The sequence below is a fragment of the Scyliorhinus torazame genome, chromosome 2, assembly GCF_047496885.1.
Source record: "Scyliorhinus torazame isolate Kashiwa2021f chromosome 2, sScyTor2.1, whole genome shotgun sequence".
Classification (NCBI taxonomy): Eukaryota; Metazoa; Chordata; class Chondrichthyes; order Carcharhiniformes; family Scyliorhinidae; genus Scyliorhinus; species Scyliorhinus torazame.
Genome location: NC_092708.1, coordinates 20749818 through 20774795, shown reverse-complemented (window position 1 = coordinate 20774795; position 24978 = coordinate 20749818). Strand labels below are relative to the sequence as shown.

General features: G+C 50.2%; 1 protein-coding gene across 2 annotated transcripts in view; it reads right to left on the bottom strand.

Annotated features, from left to right (window-relative positions):
- The window catches only part of cfap65 (cilia and flagella associated protein 65), a 243182-nt gene that overhangs the window by 207894 nt on the left and 10310 nt on the right, over positions 1-24978 (bottom strand). For both annotated transcript variants that reach the window (XM_072469307.1, XM_072469318.1), the window contains exon 2: positions 10195-10272. In XM_072469307.1, the coding sequence (XP_072325408.1) occupies positions 10195-10263 (69 nt within the window). In that variant the 5' untranslated portion in view covers positions 10264-10272. The remainder of the gene's footprint in view (positions 1-10194; positions 10273-24978) is intronic.

The following is a 24978-nucleotide window of genomic DNA, read 5'->3' as shown; positions in this document are numbered from 1 at the left end:
CAAAGGGAGACTATCCCACCTCCCCAGATCCTCCTTCACCCTCCCTACCAAGCTCATGAAGTTTAACTTACGGAGTCTCGCCCAGTCCTGCGCTACCTGCACCCCCAAATACATAAAGTGAGTTGTCGCCACCCTAAGTGGAAACCCCTCCACTCGAAGGAGACTCGACAAAGAACTCACTCTTCTCTCAGTTCAATTTATACCCCAAAAATGCCCCAAATTTCCCCAGCAATCCCATTAGGTCCCTTATTGAAGAGCCCAAGTCCGTGATATACATCAGTAAGTCATCTGCATATAGCGACACCCTGTGCTCCAACCCTCATCCCTCACCATCCCCCTCCATAGGCCCAAACCCCTCAGCGCAATCGGCAAGGGCTCAATCGCCAACGCGAACAAGAGGGGTGAATGGGGCACTCCTGCCTCCTTTCCCAGAATAGTGGGAAGTACTCCAACTGCGTCTCATTCATCCGCACACAAGTTCTTATATAGCAATTTTACCCAAGCCACAAATTTAGGCTCAATCCCAAACTTCTCCAGTGCCCCAAACAGATACCTCCACACCACTCTGTGAAATGCTTTCTCCGCATCCAACGCCACCACCACCTCTAACTCCCTCCCCTCTGCCGGAGAAAGCACCACGTTCAGCAGCCGCTGCACGTTCGACAACAGCGGCCTTCCCTGGACGATCCTCCCCCTTCGGAAGGCACTCCTTCAGCCTCACCGGCAACACCTCTGCCTCATAGTCACAGTAACGCCCCCCCCTTCACCATCGCATCCGCAAACATTTCCTCCATCAGCTGCACCAACGTATCCTTAAACTTTTTAGAAAGTTCCACCGGGAACCCATCTGGCCTCAGCGCCTTAGCTGACTGCGTCTTCCCTGTCGCTACCTTCACTTCCTCCAACCCTAATGGCTCCTCTAACCTCACCCATTCCACCTCTCCCACCTCCAGCCACTCCAGTTGTTACAAAAACTCCCTCATCCCCGATTCATCCTCCAGCGGCTTTGACGTATATAACCCCCTATAAAATCCTCAAACACCCTGTTCACCTGCTCTGGTGCCGCCACCATCCCTCCTGTCCCATCCCTAATCCACACAATCTCCCTCGCCGCTGCCTGTCGACAGAGTTGGCCTACCAACGATCAACTGGCCGTCTCACCATACTCATACACAACCCCCCCCCCCCCACGCTCGCCTCAGCTACCGAACTGCCACCCCCGTAGACAGGCAGTCAAACTTCACCTGCAACTCCTTCCTCCTCAGCAACAGCCCCGGCTCTGGATCCTCCGCGTATCTTCCATTCACCTCCAAAATCTGGATGCAAAAGTTTGGGTCCGCCAACAATTCCACATCTGGCCTCCACGCCAGCCTCTGGCCCAGCCCCTTCTCCAAGACCACATCCACCCAGTGCGGCACATGATCCAATATCACTGAGTACTCTGCCTTCTTTACCCCGCCTACAACGCCTTCCCGACCACAAAAAAGTCGATCCCCAAATACACCTTGTGTACTGAGTAGAACGGGTACTCCATGGCCCTGCCCCTCCCATCTCCTTCATGAACCCTTTCATGAAACCCCAAACACCTTCCACCCCCCCCACCCGCCCTTCCTACCCGCCATGACCATCATTACAGGCCTTGCCTCGTACACAGGACCCTGCCCCGGCCGGAGTCACTGCCGCCTCTGCACCCCCCCCTTCCCTGCAACCCCTCAACCACTTCCTCTTGAAAACACCAGCCCCAGTATCATCCCCATCACCCCATCATTCACACCTCCCAGGCACACTGAAACCTGCCCACACACAGGTTCCAACAGCCGCGGGGCACCTCCCCCATCTCGCTCCCTCCCGTTCACTAGCCAACAGAGTGTTGGCTAATAATAATAATACATGATGGCCCCTGCATCAAAAATGAAACCAGCGCTCCAATCCCCATTACACCCAAAAGAAAAGAAAACAAAACCGATTGAGGAAAAGAAAGAAAAAAACTCTGCCAAAAAACGTCAAAAGTCCAAGTTCAGTCTAATCTCAGGCCTTCTACCTTCACAAAGGCCTCCCCCTCGAAATAATAGTCTCTGTTGTTCTACATGACCCTCAGCTTTGACGGGTAGACCACACCAAACCGCACATTGTGCTTATACAACGCCGCCTTAGCCCATCCGAAGGCCACGCGTCTCTTTGCCAGCTCTGTCGTCAAGTCCTGGTGTAGACGTATACCCCTTCCTTCCCACTCCACCTCACCGCCCTCGGTAGCTCATTCATCCTCGGTTTGGGCCGGAGCAACCGGTGGGCCCTGTCCAACCCGTACTGGGAGGGTCCTCTCTCTCACTCATCAGCTTCGCCATCATATCGGCAATGCATTCTGTAGATCCCAGGCCCTCCACCCTTCGGGCACACCCACGAAGGTTATGCCTTCACGAACTGTTCTCCAGGTCTTCAATCTTGGTTCTCAGCCCTCTGCTGATCTCAGACACCCTCCGCAGCTTCTCATCCACCAAGGTGAAATAGTCACCATGCCGTGACAAGGCCTCCTCCATTCATTTCACTTTCTCCCCTTGCTCCCTCACCGCCGAAATTCCCACCAAATCCTCTCTCACCGGGGCAAGGGTCTCTCCCACCCACACCTTAAGCGAGACCACCATCGCCATCTGATGCTTTTTGAAATGCTTCGCAAACAGCTGTTCGAACTCACCAGCCATCACCTCCGTCATCTTCTCCAATGTGATGGGGGCGGCCCCACCCGACAGTCTCTCTCCCGCTATCCTTCCTCCTGCTGCACCCCTCACCACGGTTGGCAGCGGACCTTTGGTCACTGCCTTCTTCCCTGGATTCTATAAATGCCCCAAACCTTCCCATAGCTCCTCATGAACAAATCTTCACCAAAATCTAGACTGAAGACAGGAGCCACCAAACATGCGACCTCCAGGTACAGGCCGCAACAGCAGTTCAAAGAAGTTTCGCTCAACTCATTCCTGGGGTGAAGGGCTTGTCTTATAAAGAAAAGTTGAACTAGTTGAGCCTTTACCCACTGGAGTTTAGAGGATGACAGGTGATCTTATTTGAACATATAAGATCCTAAGGGGATTTGACAGGGTGGATACACCACGAGAATGTTTCCTCTGGTGGAGGAGACTAAGGGCACGATTTAACAGGGGAAAAACGGAGTCCAGTTTTAGGGGAGGTTAGCGGGGTGTTTCTCAGCGCCTACCGAGGCTGCACTTAACCTACGTTTCAGCGCAGAAAGAGGTCAGGGCTCCATTTTTAAATGCCAATCTCCGGATCTCCCACTGTGGCCTTCGGACCCCCCCAATGCCCTGACATATTTATTAGGGGGTTCTCAAGCACCCCTCCCCCCCCCACCCCATCTCTTAAAGGCAGAGCACCTGTGCCGAATCCCTGGCACCTGCCAGCATGGCACCCTGGTAACCTGGCACTGCCCCTGCCAGCCTGGCAAGGCCATCCTGCTCAGAGCCCGACCACCCGGGGGCTTCGATAGCTTGGGAGATCCACCCAGGGGCCGTTATGCCTGGTCCATGTTTCCCAGGCGCGGCCATTCGATCCAGAGCCTCAGTAGAATATGACGCAGACATATTTAAGTAAGTTTAACCCCTCACTTAAATATGCAAATATGGATCCCAGTTTTGTCTGATGGACTGGCCGGTGTTCACGACTCTGAAGTTTCTTGCGGTCCTGGGCCGAGCAGTTGCCATACCAGGCTGTGATGCAGCCAGATAGGATGCTTTCTTTGGTGCATCTGTAAAAGTTGGTACGGGTTAATGTGGACAAGAGAGTCGTGAACACAGCCCAGTCCATCACACAAACCTGCCTCCCATCCATTGACTTTGTCTATATCTCCCGCTGCCTTGGGAGACCGGGCAGCATAATCAAAGACCCATCCCACCCGGCTTACTCACTCTTCCAACTTCTTCCATCGGGCAGGAGATACAAAAGAACTCACACGAATAGATTCAAAACAGCTTCTTCCATGCTGTTACCAGACTCCTAAACGACCCTCTTATGCAATGACCTGGTTTGTTCATCGACGGGACGTTTGCGAGCCTAGGGGCACTGGAGGAGAAGTTCGAGTTACCCCCGGGAAATGCCTTTAGATATATGCAGGTGAGGGCTTTTGTGAGGCGACAGGTGAGGGAATTCCCGTTGCTCCCGGCACAAGAAGTTCAAGATAGGGTGATCTCGGGTGTATGGGTCGGGGAGGGCAAGGTGTCGGAAATACACCAGGAGTTGAAAGAGGGGGAAGCGCTGGTAGAAGAGTTGAAGGGTAAAAGGGAGGAGGAGCTGGGGAGGAGATCGAGGAAAGTCTGTGGGCTGATGCCCTAGGTAGGGTTAATTCCTCCTCCTCGTGTGCCAGGCTCAGCCTGATACAATTTAAGGTGGTCCACAGAGCGCACTTGACGGGGGCGAGGTTGAGTAGGTTCTTTGGGGTAGAGGACAGATGTGGAAGGTGCTCAGGGAGCCCGGCGAACCATGTCCATATGTTTTGGTCATGCCCGGCACTGGAGGGGTTCTGGAGAGGAGTGGCTGGAGCAATATCTCAGGTGGTGAAAGTCCGGGTCAAGCCAAGCTGGGGGCTAGCAATATTTGGAGTAGTGGACGAGCCGGGAGTGCAGGAGGCGAACGAGGCCGGCATTCTGGCCTTTGCGTCCCTAGTAGCCCGGCGAAGGATCTTGCTAATGTGGAAGGAGGCGAAGCCCCCCAGCCTGGAGGCCTGGATAAATGATATGGCTGGGTTCATAAAGTTGGAGAGGATTAAGTTTGCCTTGAGAGGGTCTGCGCAGGGGTTCTACAGGCGGTGGCAACCATTCCTAGACTATCTCGCGGAGCGTTAGAGGAAGGTCGGTCAGCAGCAGCAGTAACCTTGGGGGTGGGGGGGGACTGCCTGGGAGGGTGGATGAGCAAGAGATAACATGAAGGGTTGGGGAAACTGGCACGTACGGGTGAGGGCCAGTGTACAAAGCTGTGTAAATATATCATTTTGCCATGTATATATCTTGCTCTGCGCGATTTCTCGGGTTTTATTTGGTACGGGGGGGGGGGGTTATTGTTTGTAAGGGAGAAACATTGTGTTAAAAAACTTTAATAAATATATATATTTTTAAAAAATGCAATGACCTGGTTAATACTACACCCCTGTATGCTTCACCTGATACCGGTGTTTATGTAGTTACTGATGCACAATCAATTGCACAAAGACTAAAGTTGGGTACAACTGTGGCTTTATTACAGTCAGATGCGTGGCCTCCTGCTGCAGCTGGTGAAATGGCAGGGCACTGGAGGTCATGCATATTTATACAGTTCTCCCTGGGTGGAGCCAGCCGGCAGGAGCTACCGGCGAACCTGTAGTGCAGGTCCTACCTTACATCTCCTATTGCAGTGATTCACCACATTCACCCCCTGTTAAAAATGAGTCCGGCAGGGGTGACGTGAAGCTATATACAATTAGTGCAATTATGTACAGTGGTAGGGAAAGAAAAGTCCATGTTGACGGTCCGGAGTCCGTCAAAAGTTCAGCCGGTCCGGTGCTTTGGTGCTTCGTTGGGAGCGGCGTAATGGTGGCGGCGAAGTCGGTGCTGGCGGTGGCACTGATGGCGGTGCTGATGCTGGCCAGTCATCGGGGAACTCCGGGAGCGTGCAGAAGTCCTCTTCGTCCTCTTGTGCGGAAAAGGGGAGGGGGGTGGGTGCTCTGGTGGGGTCAATATTGGCGGCGTGGTGGGAGGTGTGGGGGGGGGGGGCGCATTGGTGGGGGTGTGTGTTGGGGTGGAACCTGACGGTGCCAGGTCCCTGAGTGAGACAGTATCTTGGCGGCCGTCGGGGAACTCAACGTAGGCATATTGAGGGTTGGCGTGGAGCAGGTGAATCCTGTCCACCAAGGGGTCCGCCTTGTTGAGTTGGACGTGCCGATGGAGAAGGACCGGTCCTGGAGCAGCGAGCCAAGTCGGGAGCGACATCCCGGATGTGAACTTCCTGGGGAAGGTAAAAACAGGTTCATGGGGTGTGTTATTAGTGGCGGTGCACAATAGTGATCGGATGGAGTGTACAGCATCAGGGCGGACCTCCTGCCAGCAAGAGGCTGGGAGATTCCTGGACCACAGGGCCAGCTGGACGGCCCTCCAAACCGTCCCATTCTCCCGTTCTACTTGCCCGTTTCCCCAGGGGTTGTAGCTGGTCCTCCTGCTGGAGGCTATACCCCTGCTGAGCAGGAACTGGCGCAGCTCATCACTCATGAATGAGGATCCCCTGTCACTGTGGATGTAGGCGGGGAAACCGAACAGAGCGAAGATGGTGCTGAGGGCCTTGATGACGGTGGCAGACGTCATATCGGGGCATGGGATGGCGAAGGGGAATCAGGAGTACTCATCGACCACACTGAGAATGTACGTGTTACGGTCGGTGGAGGGGAGGGGCCCTTTGAAATCCATGCTGAGGCGTTCAAAGGGGCGGGAAGCCTTCACCAGGCGCGCACGGTCTGGCCGGTAGAAGTGCGGCTTGCACTCCGCACAACCTGGCAGTCCCTGATGACTGTCCTTACTTCCTCGATGGACTAGGGCAGATTGCGAGCTTTGACCAGATGGTACAATCGAGTGACTCCTGGGTGACAAAGGCTGTCGTGTAGGGCCCGGAGTTGGTCCACTTGTGCGCTGGCACATGTACCTTGGGAGAGGGCGTCTGGGGGCTCGTTGAGTTTGCGGGGGCGATACAAGATCTTGTAATTATAGGTGGAGAGCTCGATTCTCCACCGCAAGATTTTATCATTTTTGATCTTCCCCGCTGCGTGTTATTGAACATGAAGGCTACCGATCATTGGTCCGTAAGGAGAGTGAATCTCTTACCGGCCAGGTAATGCCTCCAATGCCGCACAGTTTCAACAATAGCTTGGGCCTCCTTTTCGACGGATGAGTGTCGAATTTCAGAGGCATGAAGGGTGCGGGAAAAGAATGCCACGGGTCTGCCTGTCTGGTTTAGAGTGGAGGCAAGGGCGACGTCTGAAGCGTCACTTTCTACTTGGAAAGGCAGTGACTCGTCCACTGCGCGCATCCCGGCCTTGGCGATGTCTGCTCTGATGCGGGCGAAAGAGTGTTGTGCCTTGGCCGCGAGGGGGAATTGGGTGGACTGGATGAGTAGGCGGGCCTTGACCACATAGTTTAGGGCCCACTGAGCGTAGTAGGAAAAGAACCCCAGGCAACGTTTGAGGGCCTTGGGGCAGTGGGGATGGGGAAGTTCCACGAGGGGGCGCATGCGGTCGGGGTCGGGCCCGAGAAGTACACTTTGGACTATATAGCCGAGAATGGCTAACCAGGTCTTGCTGAACACACACTTCTCTTTGTTGTAGGTCAGGTTGAGAAGAGTGGCAGTGAGGAGGAATTTATCGAGGTTGGCATTGTGGTCCTGCTGGCCATGGCCGCAGATGGTGACATTATCTAAGTACAGAAAGGTGGCCCGCAAACCGTACTGGTTGACCATTCGGTCCATCTCTCTTTGGAAGACCGAGACCCCATTTGTGACACCGAAAGGGACCCTAAGGAAGTGGTAGAAGCGACCGTCCGCCTCAAAGGCAGCGTATGGCCGGTCTGACTTCCGGATGGGGAGCTGGTGGTAGGCGGATTTCAGGTCAATTGTTGAGAAGATCCGGTACTGTGCAATCTGATTGACCATATCAGATATGCGTGGGAGAGGGTACGCGTCGAGCTGTATGTACCGATTGATGGTCTGGCTGTAGTCCACAACCATCCTGTGTTTCTCTCCAGTTTTAACCACTACCACTTGAGCTCTCCAGGGGCTGTTGCTGGCCTCGATAATACCCTCCTTAAGCAGCCGCTGGACTTCGGACCTGATGAAGGTCTTGTCCTGGGTGCTGTACTATCTGCTCCTAGTGGCAACGGGCTTGCAATCCGCAGTTAGATTGGCAAAAGGGGAGGGGGGGATCGACCTGGAGGGTCGCGAGTCCGCAAACGGTAAGGGGGGGGTAAGGGCCTGCCGAATTTCAGAGTGAGACTCTGGAGGTTGCACTGGAAGTCGAGGCCAGGTTGGACCGTGAGGGAGCAGCGCCTTACCGTATCTGGGTGAACGAAGCTTTTGGTGCTCTCAGAGTCCAGCAGTCACGAGGTCGCGTGGCCGTTGATTTTAACCGTCGTCAACGCGGTGGCCAGGTTGTGCGGGCGAGATTGGTCCAGCGTCATCAAAGTGAGCTGCGGGTAGCCATTGGATGCTTCAGGTGGCGAGCATGTGCGGTTCCGATGTCGGGATGTCCGGGGACCCGGTGGGGAACAAGATGGCGGCGCCCATTGCAGGGTCGGGACAAGATGGCGGCGCCCATGGTGCGCACATTGCGGGGTCGGGACAAGATGGCGGCGCCCATGGCCGAAGGGGGACAGGATGGCGGTGCCCATTGGTCGCACATGGGCCCGGGAGGAGAGGATGGCGGCTCCCATTGTGCGACTGGCGTGGGGGAGGGGGCGATAGCGGGCGCGATCGCACCGACTGCGCGGGCCTGGCACACAGCCGCGAAGTGGCCCTTTTTACTGCAGGCTTTACAAACGGCAGTGCGGGCCGGGCAATTTTGGCGGGGGTGCTTCTGCTGACCTCAGAAGTAGCAGCGGGGACCCCCCGGGATGCGCGGATCGGCGTGCGGCGCAGGCGTATTGCGAAGGCAGGGCCCCGTCTGAGGAGGTCGTCGGCGGGGTCCAGGAGGGGTAGGAAGGGGTAGAAGGGTGGGCAGCAAGGCGGGAGAGGTACGATTGTACGTTACGGGATGCGACCGTCATGGAGAGTGCCAAGGTTTTCGTCTCCGCCAGTTTGAGTGGGCCCCTCCCTTCCAGCAATCGTTCTCGGACGCAGTCCGACGCAATCCCCGTCACGAAGGCATCGCGCATGAGGAGATTTGCGTGTTCGGCGGCCGTGACGGCCTGACAGTCACAGTCCCAGACGAGTGGAATTAGGGCCCGCCAGAAGTCTTCGATGGACTCACCAGGTAGTTGCGAGCGGGTGACAAGTACATGCCTGGCGAAGAGCGTGTTCACCTTCTGCACGTAGTGTTCTTTGAGGAGTCCAATTGCTTTTGTGTAAGTCGTGGCGTCTTGGATCAACGGGAACACGCTGGAGCTCAGTCTGGAGTACAGGGCGTTTATCTTCTGAGCCTCCGTTGGTGCGGGGTCCACCGCATTGATGTAAGCCTCGAAACATGCTAGCCAGTGAGTAAAGTCTTTCCTGGTGTCGGGCGAGTGCGGATCCAGCTGCAGGCGATCGGGCTTAATTCGGATATCCATTCTGTGGAAAATCTGACTGTAATAAATTGATGCACGATCAATTGCACAAAAAAGGTTGGGTACAACTGTGGCTTTATTACAGTCAGATGCGTGGCCTCCTGCTGCAGCTGGCGCAATGGCAGGGCACTGGAGGTCATGCATATTTATACAGTTTTCCGTGGGCGGAGCCAGCCGGCAGGAGCTACCGCGAACCTGTAGTGCAGGTCTTACCTTACATCTCCTATTACAGTGGTTCACCACAGTTACATTGTGTACCTTGTGTTGCCCTATTATGTATTTTCTTTTTATTAAATGATCTGTTTGAGCTGCTTGCCGAAAAATACCTTTCACTGTACCTCGGTACACGTGACAATAAACAAATCCAAATCCAATCCAACTTGATAACGAGTATGATTGTCCACCTCAGAAACTCCGTGTTACTGGTCACGGGCTCTGTGGGTTCTTGCAGGGCTGATGAGCCCGATCCTGGAGTTGCATCTTTGACCGCACACTTGGCAGGTGTTTCCGGGAGGTGGGGTCGGTCCTTGGACTCCAGGTCACTGGTATTCCTGTCTCAGGCACCTTTTCCGGCCCTCCTTGCACTGACTGTCCTAGATGTGTGTTGACCACAAAGGCCACATCACCTCATCTGCAAAAGCGAACATCGCACCGGATGCATTTCCTCCTAATGCCTTCACAGACTGACCATCAACACAGCACTTGCAACATTATATAGAAACATAGCTTATCAAAACCCCCTTAATGTTTAAGCCCTCTAGTAGCGGCTTCCTTCTGCGTGGTAACAATTCTGTGATTCTTTTATTTACAAGGATGATACCTGGAATGAGACGTTATATGGGATGTAAATCTTCTTTGCACCGTCTCATAAAATAAATAACATATTAAACACCCACCGGGTGTATGATAGACCCACCTTACTACTGGTTTTCAGGGACACATCTTGAAAAGGGACAGACTTCACGGAACATGTCGAGGTCAACATATTTAAACACTGTCAAAGTGAAAAGAAAGGCCATCAGAAGGTGAATTCTGTGATTCTACACAAAAGTTTACAGGCAAGCGATGCAAGGAATACGCGGAAGTGTTTTTATGCAGCATGTGGTGATGACCTGGAGCTCACTTCCCACGAGGGTGTTGGATTCCACTGCCAAGACCCTCACAGAGATGATTCCACTAAGTTGAAATCCACAACAATTTGGCGTCCATACAGTGTCTCAATACAAAATTTATGCCCAAGGCACTCCGAGGGGCAGAGAATGACAAAAATAAATAACTAAAAATGTAAATACACCTGGTGTGAGAGGGAGGAGCATTAAACAGAAAGTTTGGTTGGAGCACTGAGCTTGGAGAAGTTCTAAAATGGTAGAGAGACAAGTGGGTGAGGTAAAAGGGATTTTGGAGGGAACAGCGGAAGTCGGATCGAAGAGGGCGAAGATTCTGCCACAAATAGTTGGACAAAGCTTACCCGTTCTCTCTCTTCCTCTTTTTTTCTCTCTCTCTCTCTCTCTCTCTCTCTCGCCCCCCATAATTATAATCGTTATTATTGTCACAATTGGCTTACATTAACAGTGCAACGAGGTTACTGTGAAAATCCCCCAATCGCCACACTCAGTGTTCGGGTACACCGAGGAAAAATTCAGAACGTCCAATTCACCTAACAAGCACGTTTTTCGAGACTTGTGGTAGGAAACCGGAGCACCCGGAGGAAACCCACGCAGGCACGGGGAGAACGTGCAGACTCCGCACAGACAGTGACCCAGCTGGGATTCGAACCTGGGACCCTGCCGCTGTGAAGCAACAGTGCTAAACACTGTGCTACCGTGCCACCAGGTCTGACAGAAAAAAAATGGGACAATTGCTTGTTCTTAAAATGTCTGTTAATTTCTCAACCATTTTATTATTTATTCGTAGAATTTTAAGATAAATGACAAAAAAAAACAGGGGAAATTAGAAGGTTTTTTTTAACGTGGTGAGTTATGGTGATCTGGAGCACGCTGTCTGAAAGGGTGGTGGAAGGAGGGTGGTGGAAGGAGATTCTATTGTAACTTTCAAAAGGGAATTAGGTACATACTTAAAGTGGAAAAATCTGTAGGGCAAAGCAGGGGAGTGGGGCTAATTGAATTTGATCATAGGAACAGGAGGAGGTCATTTCGCCCTTCGAGCCTGCTCCACCCAATCGACAAGATCATGACCGACCTGGCTGTGGTCTCAACTCCACTTTCCTGTCTGCCCCATAATCCTCGAGTTCCTGGCCTAACAACAATCTGTCTACTCAGCCTTGAATGAATTCAAAGACTCAGCTTCCACTGCTCTCTGGGGGAGAGAATTCAACTCACCAATCACCCTTAGGGAGAAAAGGGTTCCCCTCATTTATGCCTTAAAAGACCTCATTTTTGCCAACCATGTCCCTTAGTTTTAGTCTTACCCACAAGAGGGGGCATGGCAGCACAGTGGTTAGCACTGTTGCTTCACAGCACCAGGGTCCCAGGTTCAATTCCCGGCTTGGGTCACTGTCTGTGCGGAGTCTGCACGTTCTCCCCGTGTCTGCGTGGGTTTCCTCCGGGTGCTCCGGTTTCCTCCCACAGTCCAAAGATGTGCAGGTTAGGTGGATTGGCCATTCTAAATTGCCCTTCGTGTCCAAAAAGGTTAGATGGGGTTAAGGGGGTAGGGTGGAGGTGTGGGCTTGGGCAGGGTGGAGGTGTGGGCTTGGGTAGGGTGCTCTTTCCAAGGGTCGGTGCAGACTCGATGGGCTGAATGGCCTCCTTCTGCACTGTAAAGTCTATGATTCTATGAAAGAGGAAACATCCTCCCCGGTATCCACTCCATCAAGTCCCTTCGAGATCTTATATATTTCAAGAAGATGACCTTATACTTCTAAACCTCAATGGGTATAAGGCCCAAACTGTTCAACCTTTCCTCATAACATAAGCCCCTCATTCCAAGAATGAGTCAAGTGAATCATCTCTAAACAAATTGCTCTTTCAAAGAATTTGCACAGGCCCAATGCGCTGAATGGCCACCTTCTGTACTTTATGATTCTGTCAGGGTACGGTCAGAAGGGACATTTATTGCCTATTCATAGTTGTCCTTAGGAGATGGTGGAGGGCATTCTTCTGGTGGTCGTTGATTAATCATTGCAATCAATCTCCATCAGTTAGTCTGCAGCAGACCAGGACATTAGATTCAAGAAAAATACTCTTTTTGTTATTCTCCTCGCATCCCGGCCCCAACCTACTCTTGTTTAACCACCACCCTCATGCCATACACAGACTCTTAATGAGATGAAGAGCATGGCAGGTTGCTGTGCCTCCTCACTCACTGCCTTTCTTAGCCTCATGGAGGATGGGGTGAAAGAGAAGACCTGGAGGATTAACTCTCTGATGTTCCCTCCTTTCCCAGAGAAATAATTCGCACCCAATCATCCCCCGCCCCACCACAAACCCCATAACCACGGCTTTTTCTTTTAAAAATTAAAATTTAGAGTAGCCCATTCTTTTTTTTAATCCAATTAAGGGGCAATTTAACGTGGCCAATCCACCCACCGATGCACATCTTTGGGTTGTCGCAGTCACAAGGAGAATGTGCAAACTCCACATGGACAGTGACCCGGGGCCGGGATCGAACCCTGGTCCTCGGTGCCATGAGGCAGCAGTGCTAACCACTGTGCCACCGTGCCCCCCCCCATTGCCATAGCTGACACCAGCAAACTCAATTCCATTAAATCAAAGGTGGTATATCACTTGTTTGATCATCGTGTTCCAGTGTTTTCCTGCCCAACATCCCACCTTGCACCATAAACTTGAACTTGTTCAGAGCTCTGCTGTTGATGCCCAAAATCATTCAAATCCCCATTCACCTAACATCCCTGCACTTGTTCACCTGCACTTGTTCACCTGCACTGGCAACGCCTCGATTTTAAATCACTCCTTGGTCTCTCCCCTCCCTATCTGTGGAGCCTCCTCCCTCCCTATCTGTGGAACCTCCTCCAACGCCATAACTCTCCAAGATCTCTGCACTCCTCCAATTCTGTCCCCTTGCCCCTGATTTTCATCACTCTGCCATTGGTGGCAGTGCCTTTAGCTGTCAAGGCGCTAAGCTCTGGAATTGCCTCCCTAAACCTACCGACCCCCCCCCCCAATCTCTCCCCTAAGATGCTCCTAAAACCCTACCTCCATTATCAAGTTTCCTATCCTAATGTCCCCTTTCACGGTTCAGTGCCACACTTTCTCTGATTACGCTGCTGTGAAGTAGCTTGGGATGTTTCACAACTTTGAAATATCAATGCAAGCTGTTTTGTTTGCTGTCACCCACCTCCCCAGTTGTGTAACAACACACATTGTGAGGTCAGCCCTGGGACAGGTTTTTCTGGCCCTGCCATGGCGTGTTCCCTGGTGGCGGAGGCAGCTCGCCATTGGCTGCCTATGGGATCGTCCAATCCTGCTGACGTCTCCACCGTTTTGTGTGACTCGCCCGTCCCACCGTCGGGGAACCCACAGCAGGGGGTCCTCTTCGGAGGACCGCAAGATTCCGCCAGTGGGAGGGGCTGGAAAATCACGCCCATAGACCTCTATCTCTAACAAGTGGACAATACCCCCATCCCTCTTTTGCTTATGAATCTGGTTGCTTCAAAAGGGTTATTTACCATTACCACCAGTGTTTATGGGTTAAACTTCCATCACGAGGTACATCTACTACTCTACAAGCTTTGGGCGGCACGGTAGCACAGTGTGGTTAGCACTGTTGCTTCACAGGGTAAAGGTCCCAGGTTCGATTCCCGGCTTGGGTCACTGTCTGTGCGGAGTCTGCACGTTCTCCCCGTGTCTGCGTGGGTTTCCTCCGGGTGCTCCAGTTTCCTCTCACAAGTCCCGAAAGACGTGCTTGTTAGGTGAATTGGACATTCCGAATTCTCCCTCAGTGTACCCGAACAGGCGCCGGAGTGTGGCAACTAGGGGCTTTTCACAGTAACTTCATTGCAGTGTTAATGTAAGCCTACTTGTGACAATAAAGATTATTAAATTATTATTAAAAATTAACGGGGTGCAGTGACATAGGAACATGGAAACAAGGGTAGACCATACAATTAGATCATGGCTGATCTGTATCTTAACGACATCCACTTACCTCCGTTCCAAATCCCTTAGTTTCCTTACACAACAAAAGTTCATTGACTGCCATTCTGAAATTTTGATTTGACTCCAGCCTCAAACAGCTTTTTTGGGGTAGCAGAGGGATGCAGATCTCCACCACCTCTTGCGTGAAGGTGTGCTTCTTGACATCATCCCCCTGACAGGCTTCTGGACGTCCACTTCGGGGCATAGACTTTCTCTCCATCTGCCCTACCAAATTTCTTTGAGCATCTCAAATTAGATCACCCCATACTCAACTCCATTTACCCCACCTTTGTTCAACATCCCCTCAATATCCTCGTCTCACAAATAAACTGTCAACCTGATGTTTGATATTTTCAATTGACTGATTCCCAATAGATTTTTGGGGCGGAGAGAGTTCCACATATCCTGCACACGCCTGAAGACAAAGAAAGAACAGCGCCAGAAAATATGACAATCAAAATGAACAAGGAAACCAAAAATAACTATAATGCTCAGTGACCTTTCAGTTAACTGCAATTATAATCGAAATGCTGTTGTCCTTTAAATTGCTCGGCAAGTAAGGCACTCTCCTATTACCAGGCTGATGGAATAATATAGTACTGAACATCAGGTCCAGAATTTATTACAATCTCGCAACTCTTACCCTATTCCCCATTTACTTAAGTGGAATTGCTACATATGGTAAATGCAAAACCAATAATTCTGATTAGGTTAAAACATTGCAATCTGTTCATATTATGCTAATGACTTTCTCCCATTGATTAAATAGCAGGTATAAATATTGCTGGGGAGTTATCTTGGCATTTAGAGTTCTGTTATAAACGAAAGGTTTATGACAACTTCACTGAGATACTGCGATATTTGTGCACAAATAATGACATCACAAGTGACCCTCGGTGAGAGTCTTCCATATGGAGAATTGTGCAGCCGTGTCACAATAGCACAAGGAATGTGCAATAAGTTTTTATTGTTGACACTTAAAACTGCAGTACCTGGCGACAAAATAACAGATTCAGTGCTCCCAATCTTGGGTTGGGGTTGTACCTGGAGAAAGTATTTGGAGCTGTGTAGGAAGGTGAAACATGGACCTTTACAGGTCTGTCACTAGTGGTGGGAGAAATTGGAGTTGATGGATTAAGAGTATCGCCTAAGCATTACACACCACTGACTCAAGTTCAGTTGGTTGATGTTCAGTTTCACACACAGCGAATTGCTGTCAGCATGCCAAACAGCCCTGACTGACAAGAAGAGACTGTTAGGAACTGGACAGTTCTGCTGGCTGGACCCGATAAAGGTTTGGACCTTTCATGGTGCGTTCCTGCACCTTGCCCAGGACAGCAGAACAGTGAAATGGGAGTAAGTTCAAAACTAAATTGCAGAAAGAATGGCCCAGAACTTGCCGCAAAAATAAAAGCGATTTGGATGGCGCTCACTATTATTAATGTGCGAATTATTCAGCAGCCTACGGTGAGACATGGAGAGACACAATGAGTTGGGAAATGCCACAAATTGGTGGACAATTTGCACAGCTCCAGTAGCCTCTCCAAAACAGAAGCCGTATCTTCAATCTGCCCATGCGTTTCAAGCAATTTCTGCTATTTGCGCCATTAAAATTAATGAAAGTCACCCCAGTGAGGTAGGGCTGGTTCTTTCTTTTTTAGAAAATATTTTATTGAACACTTTTAAACAGAAAAATCCAACACAGACAAAAAACCCACAATAACATAGTCATCCCCCCCAAATACAGGCCCCAACCAACCCATATAAACACTGTGTCTCATGGCACTCCCTTCATTGGTTTTCCTACCCTTGTTCGTCACTTCCATGCCTCCCCCCATTTTCCCCGCCCACCCCCTATTCCCCCCGCCCTTGCTGACAGACTAATTTTCCTTAAAGAAGTCGATGAACGGCTGCCACCTCCGAATGAACCCTTGTAACAAACCCTTTAAGGTAAATTTGATTTTCTCCAGCCTGAGAAGCCCGCCATGTCGCTAACCCATACCCCCTACTTCGGATGCTCCGAGTCCCTCCATCCCAGCAGAATCCGTCTCCGGGCCACCAGGGAAGTTAATATATATAACAAATAACTAGATCCAGCACTGATCCCTGAGGCACACCGCTGGTCACAGGCCTCCTGTTTGAAAAACAACCACCCTTTGGCTTTGGTCACCAAGCCAATTTTGTATCCAATTGGCTACCTCACCCTGGATTCTGTAAGATTTAACCTTTTGCAACAACCTACCATGCGGTACCTTGTCAAAGGCTTTGCTAAAGTCTATGTAGACGTTGACTGCACTTCCCTGATCTACCTTCCTAATTACCTCTTCAAAAAACTAAATCAAATTTGTGAGACATGACTTTCCCCTTACAAAGCCATGCTGACTTTCCCTAATTAGCCCTTGCCTGTCTAAATGCCTGTAGATCCTGTCCCTCAGAATACCTTCTAGCAATTTACCCACTACAGAAGTAAGGTTAACCGGTCTGTAGTTCCCAGGCTTATCCATAGAGCACTTCTTAAACAAGGGCACAACATTTGCTACCCTCAAATCATCAGGAACCTCTCCTGTGGCTGTCGATGATTCAAATATCTCAGCTAGGGGGCAGGTAATTTCCTCCCTAGCCTTCCACAACTTCCTGGGATACATTTCATCTGGTCCTGGGAATTTATCTATCTTGAAGCGCTTTAATACCTCCAGCACCTTCTTCTCTGTAATATGTACACTCCTCAAGACATCACTTTTTATTTCCCTAATTTCCCTAATATTCATGCCTTTCTCAACAGTAAATACGGACGAGAAATATTAATTTAGGACCTCTCCCATCCCTTGTGGATCTCCACATAGGTGACCTTGTTTATCCTTAAGAGGCCCTACCCTCTCCCTTGTCACCCTTTATGTATCTGTAAAAGTTCTTTGGATTTCCCTTTGCCTTATCTGCCAAGACAATCTCATGCCCCCTTTTTGCCCTCCTGATTTCTCTCTTAACTCTACTCCGACACGCCCTATACTCTTCAAGGGATCCACTTGATCCCAGCTGCCTATGCATGTCATATGCCTCCTTCTTCCTTTTAATCATGACCTCAATATCCCGAGTCATCCAGACGTCCCTCCTTTTACCAGCCTTACCTTCACTCTAAGAGGAATGTGCTCACCCTGATCCCTAGTTAACACCCTTTTGAAAGACTCCCACTTACCAGCTGTCCCCTTGCCAGTAAACAGGCTCCCCCAATCAACTTTTGAAAGTTCCCGCCTAATACCATCAAAATTGTCCTTGCTCCAATTTAGAATTTTAACTTTTAGGCAGAACTATCATTCTCCATAGCTATCTTAAAACTAATGGAATTATGGTCACTGGTCCCAAAGTGATCCCTCACTAACACTTCCGTCACCTGCCCTTCCTTATTTCCCAAGAGGAGGTCAAGTTTTCCCCCCTCGCTAGTCGGGCAATTCACATATTGAATGAGGAATTCTTCCTGAATACACTCGACACATTTCTCTCCATCCAAGCCCCTAGTGCTATGGCTGTCCCAGTTAATGTTGGGAAAGTTAAAATCCCCTACTATTACCACCCTATTTTTCCTGCAGCTATCTGTAGTCTCCTTATATATTTGCTTCTCGATTTCCTGCTGACTATTTGGGGGCCTCTAGTCCTATCAAAGTGATCTCACCCGTCTTATTTTTCAGTTCTACCCATACAGACTCAGTGGGCGAATCCTCGGATATATCCTCTCTCTGTGCTGCCGTGATGTTGTCCCTGACCAAAAACGCAACTCCCCAAAGGGGGTAGTATCGGCGGTTTACGGGCTATTTTGGAGGAGGAGAAGGCGCTGCTAGAAGGGATCAAGGCAAAGTGGGAAGAAGAGTTGGGTGAGAGTATGGAGGAGGGGTTCTGGTATGAGGTGCTCCGGAGTGTGAACGCCTCCACCTCGTGTGCGAGGTTGGGGCTGATACAGCTGAAGGTGTATAGGGCGCACCTTACAAGGGAGAGGATGAGCTGGCTCTTTGAGGGGGTAGAAGATGTGTGTGAACGTTGAGGGGAGGCCCCACAAACCACGTTCATATGTTTTGGGCCTGTCCAAAGCTGGAGGATTACTGGGAGGAGGTGTTTAGGGTAATCTCTAAAGTGGTGCACGTGAAACTAGACCTGGGCCCTCGGGAGGCCATATTCGGGATGTAGGACCAGCCGGAGTTGGAAACGGGCGCGGAGGCAAATGTTGTAGCCTTCGCCTCGTTGATTGCCCGAAGGCAGATCCTGTTGGGATGGAGAGCAACCTCTCCACCTTGTGCCCTGGCGTGGCGGGGGGACCAGCTGGAATTCTTAACGCTTGAAAAGGTCAAATTTGAACTGAGGGGAAGGATGGAGCGGTTCTACAATTCATGGGCGTTATTCATTATGCACTTTCGAGAATTGGATCACATCTAACATTAGGGGGGTTGGGGGCTGGGAGGGTTGTGGGGAGGGGACTATGTGTTAATGGTGACTATGGGCGATTCCTGATTCCTTTTTGTCATTTGTTTATGTTAACATGCGGGCTAATGTTTGGGGGTTTGGTGGGAGGATCGGATCGTTGTTCTTGATACGGGGATTGACATTACATTCGTTACTGATTATTGTTTATTGTTGAATGTAAATTTGGGAGAAAATGTGAAAAAGGAGAATAAAAAATATGTTTTAAAAATCGCAAATCCCCTCCTCTCTTACCTCCTGTTCTATCTTTCCTGTAGCATCTGTATCCCAGAACATTGAGCTGCCAGTTTGGCCCCTCCTTTAGCCATGTTTCAGTAATAGCTATAATATCCCAGTCCCATGTACCTAGCCATGCCCTGAGTTCATCTGCCTTTCCGGTCAGGCCTCTTGCATTGAAATAAATGCAGTTCAATCTGTTTCTCTGTTCCTCGGCTTTATCTTCTTTTATTCTTGCGTCTCCCTCTCTCTTTCTCTCTCTTAATCCCAATTTTCTTTCCCACTATTCATTTGTCTTTCTGTCTCTAAATTTAGACGAATTCTTCCCATTTCCTATGCCGTCTTTCCTCTCCCTATTCTTAAATTCCTGTCTGCATCACAGACCCCTGTCTGCATCAACGGGGCCGAGGTGGAGATGGTTGACAGCTTCAAATCCCTAGGGATGCACATCACCAAAAATCTGTTCTGGTCCACCCACGTCGACACTACCACCAAAAAAGCACAACAGCGCCTATGCTTCCTCAGGAAGCTAAGAAAATTCGGCATGGCCACATTGACTCTTACCAACTTTTACAAATGCACCATAGAAAGCATCCGATCTGGCTGTATCACAGCCCGGTATGGCAACTGCTCAGCCCAAGACTGCAAGAAACTGCAGAGTCGTGAACACAGCCCAGTCCATCACACGAACCTGCCTCCCATCTATTGACTCTGGGGAAAGCAGGCAGCATAATCAAAGATCCCTCCCACCCGGCTTACTCACTCTTCCAACTTCTTCCATCGGGCAGGAGATACAAAAGTCTGAGAACACGCACTAACAGATTCAAAAACAGCTTCGTCCCCAGTTACCGGATTCCTAAACGACCCTCTTATGGACTGACCTGATTAATACTACACCCCTGTATGCTTCAACCGCCATATGCTTTCTTTACCACTACATCTTCATTGAACCAGGGTTGGTCCTCAAGGTTGATGGTAATGGTAGTGAGGAATGTGCCAGACCATGAGGTTGCAGATTGTGGGCGAGTACAATTTTGTTGCTACTAATTGCCCACAGCCCTGCCACATCTTCTTGTAAGTAATTCCACATTGCTATAAATTCAAATCCTTTTATAAAGCAATTCCATTTATGTGAACCTATGGGGGTGCATATTGAGTAAAGAATAAAGAAAGGAGATTTTAAAAAGACAGGAAGATAAAGAAAGAGAGAGAAATACTTTAGTCCTACTCCCATGCCTTTTCCCTCCGGCCCTGCAAATCTGTCCCCTTCAAATAATTGGGGGAGGGCATTGGATCAAATCTTACCATGGCAGATGGTGTAATTTAAAAACTTTAAATACATCTGGAATATCGCAGTAACGGTGACCATGAACCCATTGTTGATTGTCGTAAAGATCCGACTGCTCACTCATGTGATTCCAGACCCACAGCAAAGTGGTTGATTCTTTACTGCTCTCACATAGGGTGGGATCTACCGGTCATGTTGCGCACAAAAAGTGGTAGGTGTCGGGAGATCCCACTTCCGGGATCTACCTGGCTAACCACACCTCACGAGATCAAACGAGACGTTGCAGTGTGGATCCCATCCATTGTGGGCAGGATCACTTTCTGGTAAATCTGTATATTAGAGTGAAGCAGTAGCCTCTAATCTGCATTCCCGGGATCTAACCAAGGCGTGGGATCTAACTCCCTCGCCTTGCAGATCTCAAGTAAGCGCCGTTCAGTACTGGCCTCCTCAAACAAGAAACAGATGGAACACCACTCCCAGGAGATCGGAGGCCCCCAGGTGCATGCCCAGGTGGGAAACTGGCACTGGTGCCATCTCGGCACCCTGGCAGTGCTAGCCTGGCAGTGCCACCTGGGTGCCAGCCTGGAATTATCAAGGTGCCCAGGTGGCATTGCCAGCTGGCAGGAGCACTGCCAGGATGCCAAGCTGGCATTTCTGTGTGGCGGTGATTGGGCCAGGGTGCCGGGGGGGGGGGGGGGGGGGGAGGGGGCAGGGACCGCCTTAAACTGTTGGGATTTGGGTGGGCCGCGTTGAGGGCTCGAGATATCGTGCCAGTACAGGAAACGCAGCTAAGTGTGGAGTTCCCCAATCCACCCAGATGGGCATTAGATAGGAGGGTGTCTCTCGCCGCTTTTTCCGGGAAACACCCAGCTCATCTCCCACCACGGGACTCTGTCCATTTGAGAAGATTGCGCCCATAGTTCAAGGGCAATTAGGGATGGACAAATGCTGGTCTTGCCAGCAACACTCACATCCACTCAAAGAATAAAGAACAATTATCCAATTCTCTTTTAATCCTTGATAGAAACTGCCTCCACCGCAACATCAGACAACGCATTCCAGATCCTAAAGACACAGTGCAAAAGAATTTTCCCTCACGTCACCATTGCTTCATTCGCCAATGACCTTAAGGGTTTTCAACCCTTCCACCAATGGGAACAGATTCTCCCCATCCACTCTGACAAGGCTCCTCATGATTTTGAAAACCTCGATCAAATTTCCTTTTAATCGATTTTTGGGCCTCGCACCAAATCTCACCCCCTCCTTATTTAACCTGCCAGAGGGGACCGGAGAGAATTCCGCCCCATAGCTTTCAATTTCAGATTTATTCACTCAATTCAAATTCCACCAGATGCTAGGGTGGGGTTTGAAGCCATACACCAGAGCATCAGCCAGGGTTTTTATTTTACTACTGGATAAAAGCAAATTACTGCAGATGCTGGAATCTGAAAAGAAAGAGAAAATGCTGGAAAATCTCAGCAGGTCTGGCAGCATTTGTAGGGAGAGAAAATGTGTTCCTTTCTCCTCAACCATGATTTCCCACCTACAGTTGTTGACAGGGCCCTCAACAGTTTGCGGTCCACCTCCCGCGTCACTACCCTCGCCCCCTCCCCTATCTCCCAGAACAAGGATAGAATCCCCCTCGTTCTCACATTTCATCCCACCAGCCTCCGTATGCAAAGCATAATCCTCCACCATTTCGGCAACTCCAGGGTGATGCCACCACCAAACACATCTTCCCTTCAGTCCCTCTGCCAGCATTCCGCAGAGACCGTTTCCTCCGAGATAATCTGGTCCACTCCTCCATCATACCCAGTACCTCTCCCATCACCCATGGCACCTTCCCTTGCAATCGCAGAAGGTGTAACGCCTGCCCCTTTACCTCTTCCATGCTTAACATCCCAGGCCCAAAACACTCATTCCAGATTAAGCAGCATTTCACTTGCATCTTTTCCAATTTGGTCCATTGCATTCGCTGCTCCCAATGTGGTCTCCTCTATATCGGAGAGACCAAACGCAGACTGGGTGATTGTTTTGCTGAGCACCTTCGGTCTGTGCGCATTCAGGACCCTGACCTTCCCGTTGCTTGCCAGTTTAACAAAATACCCTGCTCCAATGCCCACATGTCTGTTCTTGGCCTGCTGCAATGTTCCAGTGAAGCTCAACGCAAACTGGAGGAACAACATCTCATCTTCCAGTTCGGCACGCTACAGCCTTTCAGTCTCAACATCGAATTCAACAACTTCAGATAATTAGCTCTACCCCACCTCGACCCATTTGTTTTCATCCCATTTCATTTTAACTGTCTTTTACCATTTCTTTCTTTCTTGTCTTTCTTAATATATATTTAACCACCCCCCCCCCCCCCATCTTATCCACCTTTCCTTACCCTTTCTCCCTTTTGCTTCCCCCTTCCCCTCCCCCCGTCTACATCGGTCACAGTTTACCCTCTGATGTTAGTTTCTCTGCGGTTTGGCCTTTCACATCTTTTGTTCTCTCTGGGGACTGCCATTCGCACTCTTTCCCCTTGGTTTCTGTGGCCATTAGCACCCCGTTTCCCTGGGTTTCTGTGGCTATGACTCATCTTTCATTCTCACTCCACAGTATAAATATTTCCCACTTTTTTTGTCTGTTAGCTCTGACAAAGAGTCATTGGACTCGAAACGTTAGCTCTTTTCTCTCCATACAGGTGCTGCCAGACGTGCTGAGATTTTCCAGCATTTTCTCTTTCGTTTTTATTTTACTAGTCCAGTGACATTACCACAACACCACCATCTTCCCTGAATGGCAGGTGAGACCAGAGCTGGGGATCACAGTTCTAAGACAGTCAATAGGAAAGTCCAATAGGGAATTCAGAAGGTTTTTACCAAATAACAAAAATATGGACCTTGCTATCACAGAGAGTGATTGAGACAAATGGCGTAGCGTTTAACAGAAAGCTAGATAAACACAAGAGAGGAAAGAAATAGAAGGCTACTTTGATAGGGTGTAACGAAGAGAGATCAGATGAAGCTAGAGTGGCGCATCACCATAGGCATGCACCAGCTGGACCAAATGGACTGTTTCTGTACTGTTTATACATTCTGTACTGTACAACTAAACATCTTGTTGTTGAGAGACAGTTTAGAGACAAACATACAGACAAACATATGGATTAGGAGGACAAGGAGGCCACTCGGCCCTTCGAGCCGCCATTCCATAAGATCATGGCTGATCTGATTGTGGCCTCAGCCCCACATTTCTGCCTATCCCCAATATCCTATCACCCCCTCGTTTAATCAAAAATCTATCTTGCTCTGCCTTAAAAATATTCAAAGATTCTGCTTCCACTGCCTTTTGAGGAAGAGAGCTCCAGAGACTCTCAACCCTCTGAGAGGAGGGATTTCTCCTCATGTTCATCTTATATGAGTGACTATTAAGAGCCAGGATTCCCGAGAATTTAGGTCAGAGAAGCAGCCATTACTGCGGCATACAACACAACAGGTCCCAGCTGGGGCGATCAGAATGGCAGTCCCGCTCCGGGTCGGTTTTTACAGAGCAAGGTAATGAGCCCCGGCTGGGCGGGCCTACGCCCACTAGCGGGAATGATCTTGAACTCATGCCCATGGGGAGATAGATCAGTGTATCCCCGTGAGCCTCATACGGGATATTACACGCCCGCCCGCCCCCGTCCCGACCCCCACCAAGTCCAAACATTCCCCTCCAGTGGCCAGCCGAGGGAGCCTTCTTCACCGCTTTGAATGTGCCTGCGCCTCTGCCAGCAGTGGGGCCAGGTCAGAGGCATATATCGAGTGGTCAATCCCCTTTTACGCGACGAACGACGGAAGGCGCCTTCGGGGGGCTCGGCTCCGGTTGTGACCTCGTCCGCAGGTTCTGACACTTGTGTGTCTGAGGCCGAGTCGTCATTGTCCTACTGCCCTGGACACTGGTGGATGGAGCCTCCTGACTGTAAGGCGGTGCAAGGGGCGGTGGAGGCTCTGATATGTCTGGCATGATTTCCTCCGAGGCAGGTCCCCTGCCCTTGAGGTGGTCCACGTGTTTCTGTACGGCCTTCTCTTTAGTATAACTTGGTATGAAACCGTCCCCGTTTCCTCCATCATGACCTCAGGGACCCACTGGGCACCATTCCTGAAATTGCAGACATGCAGCCGTCCCCTGGTCTGAAACCTCTCTCAGACGTCCGGTGGTTCTGGTATTTCATTTGGAGGTCCTGCTTCGTCTCTACTTTCCTACCAAGACACGGGAACGTTAGGCTCAGGTGGGTCCGGAGGCGTGACCCATCAATAGCTCCGCCAGCACTACCCTGGTCGTGATGTACGGCATAGTGTTATGGTCGAGGCGTTTTCAGATCCCCAAAATGTATCATGGAGTTCAACCAACCTCTCCCTTTAATGGATTTGTTGCTTTTCCTAGCACATGGCTTTTTCCCTAGGTGTGATATTACAATTATGGACACGTGGGTTTTTAAACACAAAACACTGTTTATTCCATGAACTCAACCTAACATCTTAAATAAACATTGGATCTCTTAACACCCCTTACTTCAAAGATAACTCAGAAAATATTGCAACAGTAAATAATTCCTTCAAAATGTTCCTTCAAACTTCCAAGAGAC